This window comes from Molothrus ater, chromosome 1 (assembly GCF_012460135.2).
Source record: "Molothrus ater isolate BHLD 08-10-18 breed brown headed cowbird chromosome 1, BPBGC_Mater_1.1, whole genome shotgun sequence".
Lineage (NCBI taxonomy): Eukaryota > Metazoa > Chordata > Aves > Passeriformes > Icteridae > Molothrus > Molothrus ater.
In genome coordinates, this window is record NC_050478.2 from 129,780,674 (window position 1) to 129,792,112 (window position 11,439).

The following is an 11,439-nucleotide window of genomic DNA, read 5'->3' on the forward strand; positions in this document are numbered from 1 at the left end:
TCTTTGCAAAGTCAATATGTAGCCTTCTCTACCAAAACTAAATTCAGATTCATCATTTAAAGAGCTCTCTTCCTGACAACTCTTGAGTGGTCATTGTGTCTCTAAGATATATGCGATAGCCTTCTAGTGTCATATTAATTTCTTGAAATATATAGATAAAGGGAAAGTTAATGTTTCAAAGTGTTGGAAGGACACTCTTTGAATTATTTTTCCTTCATGTCAAAGTCCAATGGTGGCATCGTCAGGGTGTCAAAACGCAGCAATAACAGGTTTTACAAGAACAATAGGATCACATTAAAAAAATAGAAAACCCCAGTGTTCCTTTGACATCTCACTCCTGTAAGTTCAGGTTTGTTTTGTATTCTATAGTGTACAGAGTTATTTCAAACTAGAAAATCTTAATGAATGGTGAAAGTAGAAGATTTCAATAAATGGAAGATTGTACTGGTAGCTGACATTGTCCCCTCTTGTGACAACACTCCTAGTTAGAATATCTTGTACCCTCTAAGTATTTCCCCTCTTTTGTTGGAGCACTTAAAGCATTTCTTTATCTTTTATTTGCCATGGCTATGCAAGTCATAGCAGGCTCATTGTGAAAATCAGTGCCTTTCACACTTGTAGATGTGTTTCTCTTTTCAGAAATGTCTATTTGCCATAATGCATTTAAAATCTATGCTGTTATATCCAAACATGCAGGCAGAAATTATCACCTAAAAGCAATGATTGCTATGTATCTGCATTTGCAAACCAGAAGCCTCATGCATGTCTGAAGTATGGTTTTGACCATGCACATTTACCAAAAGAATTTTGCCTTGCATACTGAAGGAATTTATTGTATAATTATTTTTGTTTGACTATTGCTCTTTGATGACTGGTGCCCTGTAAAAGTTCTTGCCCGTGTCTCTCTCCATTGACTGAAAATGGTATTTTTTATCTTTCAGGACTTGTGCCATTCTCATTGTGATGATGCCATAGTTCAGAGAAAGATCACAGCTATTATTGATTGCTTTATTAATTCTGCCATACCCCCAGCTTTGCAGATTGACATCCCACCCGAACAAGCAAAGAAGATTGTGGAGCACAGGAAAGAACTAGGACCTTACATTTTTAGAGAGGCACAGGTAAGAAGCCAAGTGATAGGTCCGGCCAGAGACTGAGTGCCTGATTTTAAGAACAGTCTTCATTGCTTATGTGGCAGTTAGGACTCCACACACAAGCTTGGGCTTGAAGGAGAAAGCTGTAGTCATGTATTTCAATGACTGTAAGGTGGAGATGGAAGAGAGTCTTCAGATTTATCCTGCTCAATAAAGAAAATCTCTGACAGCTAGCTGATCCTGGAAAGGTATATCCAGGTCTGTGTTACGAATTCTGGCAGTAGAAATGAATTCTGTCTATGTTCTTAATTGCTTGTTCTTTACCACTTGGTTAATGTCACAGAAGTAATTTGTAGTTAGAAAGTCTGTGGTTTTCAAGTTTTATGAAAAATGCAGATGTGAGTCAAGCACAAAGACAGCTTAACTTGCTGAATGTCTTTCCCTCCCTTATTACAGAAAGTGTGTATTAAATGGCTGTAGAAAATTTTCTCTCTGATCTTTCTATTAATCAGGTTGAATAGCAATTTTGGAACCTTTACTACAGACTTACTATTTTCTTATCCCTTGATACTGCCTTGTCTTATCTTCTAAGTCCAACAAAAGTAGTTGTTGTTCTTTTCCTATAAAATTCCCACTGACACCTTTAAACATCAGCTGTGAGTCCATAAAGTGTTTGGATGACAAGAGATGAATGATTTGTCAGAGAAAAGGGTTCATATAGGTCCTAAGAGAAAGAGAAGTCTCATTTCAGCCTGTGTAAAACCCAGTGGACTCCAGAAATGTGGCACAAAACCAAAGGAAGAACTAGGCCAAAAAGCTGTGACTGGAACCCGACAGTGGCTCACATGTCACTTTCAAGCCTCTTGAGCCAGAAGCAGTGAGCATGCTTGGCTGCTTTGAAGCCAAGTTTCTCAATGCAAATTAAACATCTAAATAAATTGAAAAATGTGAGCCTTAGTACGTGCAGCAACAGAATTCACTGAGCCCCTCTGTTTGCTTTTCTAAAATTGTTTTTCTTATTCTAGTTCAAAAACGACCCTGTGAGAGATTATATCATTTAAAAATTATCCAAGATTTGCTCATAGATCTGTAATGTGGTTTAAGAGCCTTTCCAGAGGCAAAAAAGTATTTCCTTTCTCTTAAGGAGAGGAAAAAAAGCCCTTTCCTAATGAACTGAATATTTGAAATACTTGAGCAGAACAGTGGTGCAAAAGCAATTCTACTGGTGTATATTTTATCAAGAATACTTGTAAAAAGTGATGGATGTTTTCATTAATGCAAACAATTGTTTAGGGAAATATAAAAAAAGAAAATGCCTTTTAACTGTGTTTTAGGAAGATTTCTCACCAGTAATAAACACACTGATGAAAAGCATGTGCTGAGCAAAGCTGGGCTGAAATGTCAGGACAGAGTACGTGGGAGGAACAAGGCTGTGTGTTCAAAAAAAATAGTTATCTCATTCTGCATTTTATTTTACAGTCAACTGTTTCCTTAATACGGTCAAGATTGACTTTATTTTCTTCCTGCGCAGATGAGTATTTTTGCTCTTCTGTTTAAATTTTGGCCAGAATTTTGTAAATTCCAAAGCAATCCAGAGAGTGACAAAATTCTAACTTCCTTGGAGAAAAAAAAGGAAAAAGATATGCAAAAGATGGAAGGGATAACAGCAAAGGTAAGGCTCATAAAGTTTCAGGTGACCACTGATGAACTGAATAACATGAGCAAAGATACATCAAATAAAATATCTCTTTCTCAGCCTGGTCCATAGCTACCTAATCTTGTTAGATTTCAAGCTTTACACTCAACCCAGTCCTAAGGTGATTACTTCCCAATTCTGCCAATACATATACATATGTTTGAGTTGAAGCAGGTGATTCAATGGAATACTCCTCTCATTAACCAGAGGAAAAATGTATTTTAGTCACCTTTTGTGCCAGGAGAAGAGCAAAGAAGAAGGCTGAATTAAGAACAATACATCTGTGTACAGTCCATGTGTACTGTGGGCTACTGCAGACCTGTTTGCACTTTCATAATATATTGTCTTATACTAGAATTTATGTTCTGGACCACAACTGAAATCAAACCAAACCCAAACCAAAATTGATTTCATATCTATTTTCCAGAAGTACCATTTGAAAATCCTGCACATTGTTTAAAAAAATATTTATGTGGTAATTAATTTGCATAATCTTTGCCTTTGCTTGAATATTTCTCAGCTTTGAAAGTGAAATTGTTAGACTGTTCACAGCAAGTTTCCAGACAGTTCCAGCACATTAACAAACTGTGACCTCTACAATGGAATGCTTGTTTGTAAAATTGTTTTTCTTGGATTTTTAAAATTAAAATATAATGGACTTCTTTTTCTATTGATTATAGGCTTTGAAAAAGTTTATTTTTTATTAAATACAATTGTTTGGCAAGCTTTGAGGAGAGAACATTCTTTTAAGGACAGAGAAAGTACTGGACTTGCAAACTATAATAAGTAGCATTACAGAGACCTTGATGTATTCTAAATACCATGTAGATGTGTGGAGATGTTCCATGTGATATGAACCACACAGGTATCTGGACAGATACATAGGCCCATAAGAACATATATGCATTGTTATTCTTCTTTATGCACGTGAAAGCTGAGGACCAGTGAAGCATTACTCAAGGCCACCACAGCAATGTCAAGGGAAGTCTAAAATCCAATAACTCATCTTACTTTCTCCAAAGCACAATGTCTCCATATATTTTTGTCTGCCAAGGCCATTGGCAATACTTATAGTGCAAGAATGCAATATTTCAAAGTAACAAACTTTTACATTTTCACAGACTTATTTTCCATCTGTTTGTTGCCTGTCTGTAAGATTTCTGATCAAGATCAAGGAATAAAGAAGAAATATTAGGCAGGAGGGCAAAAGCCTAGCTTTTATGGAGAGCAAATGGGAACAGTGAATTACGCTTCTAAGCAGGGAAATAGAGTAAGGAATTTTAGAAAATGACAAGCAGAGAATGCAGCTTTGTAAACAGTTTGTAGACTATTCTTCTCCTCACCAAAAAAAAAAAAAAAGGATCAGTAAACCAGTTACCTTTTAAAATCTCTTGAAAGAATGGGTGCAACATGTAATTTTTTCCAATATAGTAAAAATCCTTTTTTCTTTCTGTTATTGTTTAAAGAATTTGCCATTTCCTGTTCTCTTGCCTGAGAAATCTTGAGATTTCTGTCCTCTTGGTGACAGCATAATTCAAATGATGCAGTATCCCTGAAGGATACTGATAAGTTTCATCTAACATGAGCAACAGCAGGTTCACTTGTTGGCTTGTGGAAGGTGATGATTTCTTGGCAATGAAAAGAAGGACTATCTTCCTCTGCCCCGCCAGGCTCATTGAACAAGAGCAAAGCTCTGGCAAGGGTTAGAAACAGCTTTTTATATATATATATATATCTCCTCTCCACCCCACAGATCAGTTGCTATTTTGAGTTTATGTCAAACAGAGCAATCATACTCCTAGGGGAGGAATTTGCTTTCTTCTTCCTTTACACATGTGTCCCTGGGGCACTGAATCTACCTGTGCTCACCTCAGTTTTAGAACTGAACAAATAAGAGTTGGACTTTCATGTAGTATAGTGGAAAAAATGGGCAGACAAGGAGCTTTTCACTGAGCAATGATGCATAACTTGTATTGTTTGACTATCTCAATATTTTTTTGTGTGCCTATTTGTTATTTAAAGGGCAAAGTCTACCAAAGAGTAGAACTCATCCTGGCAATGGACTTTTTCCTTTGTTAACTGCTAGATGCACATCCACATACTTTGAAATATATAAGTCACTTCTTTCAGACTGCCTTGATGCCAGTACTAGTATTTTGTGGTATACATGATTGCATTTTATCTCCAAAATAGATTTTGGATTTTTTTGCTTTCAAGTGCACAAAATAGCTTTAAATTTTTAGCTTTAACTTACATTTTGGATTTGTACATACTCCTTCCATGTCCTTAGCAACGAAAGCCATCAACATTATTTTCTTTTTCTGTGTTTCTGCTATGTCTCTTAGCAATAAGCTTATTTGTTAGTAAGTGGTGTAATGGCATGGGATCTAAATCCACTATAACATTGCTTAATTTATTATGAGAAGTCATTTTTAAAGACCTTGCTTAATTCACCATTCTCATTGATAGAGCCAGCAAACATAAACTGCAGTTGCAGTCATATTCACAATGTCTCTGTGTTTGCATTGGCATCCCCATTCCACCAAATGAGTGTGCCACAGAAGCTACTGAGCCTGTTTCTGCAGAGAAAATCAGCATCACACTGCCTGGGCAGCTCTGTACCCAAAAGTCACTCTTACAGCTGATGGGTTCATAGGACAGTGGGAATTATGACAAAGGAAAAGGCACTTTGGGAGCAAGGAAATGAGACAGAGTGATCCTTTTCCAGATCTTTCAAGGACTTACTAAGTGACTTTGGGAACAATTTGATCCCCTTTTTTCCCTTCAATTTCTCTCTTGGAACATGGGAGGGTTATATTACTCAGCTCTTGGAGAGAGCTCTTTGTGATGTCAAATATGAACATCGATTGATGTTTATGAAGAGTTTTGGGATCATCAAACAGAATGTGCAAAGGTGAAACAAACCAACATGAAAATGACAAACAGTTAATCACCAGAGCAGTTTGCCAAGGGTTACAATGCCTTGTTCGTCTCTGTAGATTGTACATTGCCTGTTTTCCTAACTTGTATACTTGTAGTTCATACACAGCTACTGGACCAAGCTATAATTAATCATGACAAATCCTACATTCTATGTTTATACTTGAGGCCAAATTAGAGGTTCACAATGTCCTCTCTGTCCTTAAAATATGTTCTGTTGCAGATCTGCCCTGTCACCTAGCTATATTTTGGAGCAGGTATTGAATCTGAAAAAAAGATGGTCTGTAGGAGTGTTGAGGACACAAACATGAACTAGAACAAAGAAATGCTTTAAAAAAGCAGCTGCTACTTTAAAATATGCTCAGCACGATGAATTATTAAGCTAAGCATTACAAAACATTACTGCAAATGACACTATCTCATTTCCAATGACAATTTTTTGTTCCTCAGACTTTGCTTTTTTACTTTAGCTCTGTAACTATTGTTCACATCTAATTATAATTTTTTTTGCAGGGTAAAGAAGCGGGGAAAAAACTCATTAATTTGGCTCAACTTAAGTCCTTGATTCAACCCAAGTCCTTGACTCAACCCAAGTTCTTGACCCAACCCAAGTCCTTGACTCAGCTCAAGTCCTTGACTCAGCCTGAGCCCCTGACTCAGCTTAAGCCCTTGACTCAACTGCCAAAGAGTGTTTTGCTAGATGAGCTTGATGTTAAGAGAAGATCATCGACAGCTTTAGCACCTATAGAAGGACCTGGGAGGAAGGTAAATAATACATGTTCCTACGGTTGTAATTCAAGAGAGATAAAATAATCTTGGGAAAAGGGGAAGGGGGAGTTTGGTTTTGAATACTGCTGTCAGATGGTTCTTCAATAACTGTTCATTCCTCTACAATTAGCTTTGCTGTTTTAAGTTTACCTGTCTTACAGGTGATTTTTTTTTTGTTCTTTATTAATTTTTTTTTAAGATGTAGGTTCTGAGTAGTATTGACGGCTAACCGAATGTTAAGGTCTTACACTGTATGGATTAAAAAAAGAATCTATATTTAAAGATAAATAGAAGAAAAGGTAGTTCAGTTCTGGAATAAGAAGCTTTTCATTATTTGTGAAATTCATATCCTGAAAGAATTTGGTTTAGGCTAGAGTCCTGTTCTGGTCATATGTCAAAAACTGAAGCTGAATTCCTTTAGAAAATCTAGGTATTTGAAAATCTAGGTATTCGAAAACCACTTCAAGACTTCTTCCATAACAACTCTGACAATGTATCAAATCAGTAGTGAAAAGGTAACAGTTATTTTACCTGGAAATGGGAAAAACAGACAGGCTACATTGGGCATATCAAGGATCATTCATGGCTGAGTTGGCATTGCCAGAACATAACAGGGAACCTGTGCAACCACATAAGCACAGATACTTCATGAGAATCAGGAGTAAATCACACTTTGGCCACTGCTTGTATTCCATAGAGCTCTTCCCATGGCATTATGGTAGTGAAGAGCAGAATATAGAAAAAGGTACTGTGAAATACCCCCAAAATCTGAAATCACAGTGTGAATTGTATAGATAAGCTTACACTCTTACCCTTAAGTGGACCTTTTTACTTTTGCTCATACCTATTTAAAAAAAAAGTGAGTTGAGCAAGCCAATACATCCCTGGTATACATTTAAACTCTCAAGAAGAGGGCTTAATAAACAATAATATTTTAAAAGGCAGTTTCTTCTTCCTTCTGCAAGCCCCTTCCTACAATAGGAAGGAGACAGAAGTTCTTACTGAATCATGATATGAAAAATTGGTTCCAAACTTCTCATGCCATAAGATAAAAACCAGGCCAAATAAAAGTGCAGTTCTCATCCTGTTTTGGAAGAGCAACCTATTATTTACATGCAATCTGAACTGTGGTTGTTTTCTTTAAAAGCAGTATTTTATCCCTAGAAAAGGAAAGGACAGGCATCTCCAGTTGATCTGCCTCTAGTGGTAGCAGCATTCTGCTGGAGAGGGCAGGCAGAAGGAGCTGTGAGGCTCACAGATGTTCAGTGAAAGGACGTAAGCTAGAAACAGCTTTTCTTATATGTATTTCCTCTCCACCCCACAAATCAGTTGCTGGTTTGGGTTTATGTCAAACAGAGCAATCATAGTCCAAGGGGAGGACTAAGGGTGTAACACAGAGATAAAATTAGGTCCTTGATAGCACAAATGATATTTTGGGAGGGTAAAGATCTGCTGCTTTGCTTTTGAAGAAGAACGGAGAGAGAATAACCAGACTAGGGATGAAGAATAAATATAAACATTGTATCTGTCAAACTTGCTTAAATCATGGTGGTTTGAGATTTACTTATTTACAGGTATACTCTTTCTCCCATTATTCCAATATTGTAATTTAAAAAAAATCTTCTTAATATTTGTAATTATCCAGTAATAGGAATATAACATAAACAAGTTTTTTATCTTACTGTTGAAATGGATCAGAAACTACAGTGATGTGACCTGGAGGCTGATAGTTTTTGATGGTTCTTGCAGGCTTCCTGGTCCTATTCCAAGTACATAGAAGCCTTGGAGCAGGAAAGAATACTCATCAAAAAGCAAGAAGATCTGCAGAAAACCTCATCATCATCACTCCCTGCAGGTTATTAACCAAGCTCTGTAGTTTAGCAGGACAAACTTAGAGCATAGGTGTACTTGTGTCCTTGCAGTACAAGGACTGCTCGCTCTTCTTAGTTGTGTACAGAAACCTCTGCATCTCTTTTGCTGTCTGTAGGGGAGTTGCTGTCTGGGCTGTACTCATGAGAGGTATATTTGCTAAGAAAGAAAAAGTAAAAGTTGCAGGGTATCTTTGCACTGCCTTTACAGCACAGGTCCTGCTGCAGAGAGGAATAAAGCCATTTCTTCATTCTGCAGTGACATGACAATCACATACACATTTCACCTCCCTGGCTTCTTGTGCTTCATCAGCTTACATTCAAGCAGATACTGAAACCTCTTTCTCACAGTATGTTTCTCACAGTATGTTCTCTGTCAGTATGTTTTTGGAGGCATTGCTTCATCCTTGCTTCAGCTGTGAATATCCTTGTAGGTCTTTGCCAAGGATATTATGACTTGTTTATTTATTAAAAATATCCATTTAGTAGTAGGGCTAGCAATAGCTCTATGTAATATTCAGTTCCTTCAGTTTCACATAATTTTAATTTTTTTTTCCAAATGCAGGTTACTTGTCTATGTCCTCCCGGAAGCCTGAAAGTTTTGTAAAAGCCACCATTCCTACAAAGCCTAAATTCTGAATCTTCCCAAGAAGCAGGAAGTGAGTACCAGACTGACAACAAGTGTGCTTTGAAATGTGAATTCTTAAAAGCCAGTTTTCCTGCTGCCACTGCTGATAGTCATTAGTAGCAAGTTATCCTGCTCCAAATCATGTTTAACTGAAGCTGTACAGCCTCCATATGAAAACAAGCTTATTTTTCACGTCAGCCATGGTTAGCGGATCTAATGTTCACCAGATGGAATTTTGTTGCAAAATGGCAGTCTCTGAAATTAGGTTATCTAAGCTTTCCAGTTAAGATTTTTTAAATAGGAACATGAGATGACTGGAGAAATCTCAGACCCTCTGAAGTTACTGTCAAGAACCTGACACAGAACAAGCAATAGATCACCTCTGCCAAAGCCAATTAAATATTAGACTGAGAGAAAGAAGTGGGACAGCAAAAAAAAAATTGATAAAGACAGAAACCCAGATTTTGCTTCAAGGCCTAAATTCCTAGAAGGAAGAATCCTCTAGAGGTTTGGTTTTTTTTGGTGTTTTTTAGCCTATGTTGAAGTTAGGTGGACTTATGAAAGTTAATAGGACTTGGAATATTGCTGCTTTCCTTCTCTGCTCCTCCTTCCTCTTCTAATTCTGTACTTGGCACTGCTATTTTAGGCAACTTGGTGTCCTGCCCTCATTAGTCCTCCTAAAATTTCAAGTGTCTGAAAATAATCTTCCTGTGGCAGCATTTTCTGAAAATGACTTCAGAGAAAACTGCAGCATTCCTTGGTCTTCCTCCATTCTCTTTCTGCCCTCTTACCATGTTCTACAGCTGCAGTTAAAGTAATCCATCTACCTGGGGCCTCCTGCACCTCGCAGCTGTGCCTGTATTCCTCACACCTTTGCCTTCTCACCACTGTTCTGCTCCCTGTGGAGTCCTGGTGCAGGGCCTCTGCTCCTGCTCTGTGACTGAGGAACCTCCAGCTGGGCCCACAGGGCACCTGCCCCTCTTGCTCCCCAGCCCAGCCCAGCCCAGCCCAGCCCAGCCAGTTCTGGCCTGCCCTGGCTATTCCAGACTGGAGAACTGCATTCCTGCCAGGCACCAGGCTGTGGTACAGACTAACACAATGAGAAAGTTAAGGTCCTGTGAGGTCTCTTCCACCAGGCTCAGTTGCAGCCCACTCTCTAATGCCTCTGGAAATTTGCCTGCCAGCTATCCTATAGTGATCTGACCACTCTGCTGGTAGGGTGAGACAGCTACACAAGACCATGAATGCTCTTGATGGGGCATCTTCCCTCCACTTTGTAACAGAGCAGGTCTGGGGATAGGTGACACCTATCTGATAGATAACACCTGGTCTGTTGGGGATAGGTGGCAAGGCTGGCAGCAGGAGGCTTGTGAGGAAGGCCAGGGCTGCCTTGTGCTGGGCACAGCCAGTCCCACTTTCCTCCAAGGACCCAGCACAGGACATGGCTGATCCCTCAGCCAAGATGGGGGCACCTTGGGGAAACACATTTCAGAAAGAGCAAAGAAAGCCAGAGAGTGGAGGAAAAAATAAAAGGAGTGATAACACAGGGAACACCAAGAGCAGAGGTGAAGGTGTAAGAGGAAGAGGTTAAGGAGAAAGTTGAGGAAGAGGAGGAGGTGCTCTGTGGTGGAGCAGATATTCCCTGCAGCCTGTGAAGGATTGATGCTGCAGCAGAGGAAAATAGTGAGTAGGAAGAAGGAACTTCCCAGTGCCTCACCAAAGGGACAGGGTGCAACCAGTGGTGGTTACAAGGAGGGCAGGAGAGGTGCCTGGAGTGAACCTGAACCTGGGAAACGTGGAGGAAAAGTATTTTCTCTGAGTGTTAATGTTCTTATTTTCTTTCCCTCTCTCCCCCACTACCTGAATTAGTAATGATTTATTCTAATTTGCAATAAATTGATTTCCCCAATTTGACCTGATGCATTTATTGAAGAACTGTTCTGATTATTCCAACTGGCTGACCACAGCAATGACATTTTGTTACCTTTTCAGGCACATTAAAATATCTCTGAGGAAGGGAATGCAGAGACATTCAGTGGAGGTGCCAGGAGACACAAATGTAATGTGCTTGCAAGGTTTGTTCTTACAATTCCAGAGTAAAGATGATGACTTAGAATATTATTAAGAACCAGGGGATCAAGGGTAGAAAATAAACATGTTCTAATGTGTTCCATTTCAACCTGATTGTGACACTGGCTCTTGTGTTTATAATTTAATAATACACCTTGAGGCTCAAATTGCAGTAGGATTACACCAAAGTATGCATGGTGCAAACTACTAGGTAGTCTCCACCTTAAACATCTTATAATCAAACCCAGTTCTTCAGTGCCTGATCTAATGAATAAGTAAAACACTGCCTTGAACTGACAGCCCTGAAGCAGAGTGTTTTGGGACACTGTGCTATCACTATACAATTCACACAACTTCTGTTCATCAAGGATAACT

At 38.7% G+C, this 11,439-nt stretch overlaps 1 protein-coding gene across 1 annotated transcript in view; it reads left to right on the forward strand.

Annotated features, from left to right (window-relative positions):
* The window catches only part of RGS22 (regulator of G protein signaling 22), a 60,124-nt gene extending 48,946 nt beyond the window's left edge, over nt 1-11,178 (forward strand). Inside the window, exons 22-27 of the mRNA XM_036378960.1 lie at nt 942-1,121; nt 2,626-2,766; nt 6,244-6,495; nt 8,248-8,353; nt 8,932-9,025; nt 10,987-11,178. Of these exons, the coding sequence (XP_036234853.1) occupies nt 942-1,121; nt 2,626-2,766; nt 6,244-6,495; nt 8,248-8,353; nt 8,932-9,005 (753 nt within the window). The 3' untranslated portion in view covers nt 9,006-9,025; nt 10,987-11,178. The remainder of the gene's footprint in view (nt 1-941; nt 1,122-2,625; nt 2,767-6,243; nt 6,496-8,247; nt 8,354-8,931; nt 9,026-10,986) is intronic.
* Nucleotides 11,179-11,439: the final 261 nt, after the last annotated feature.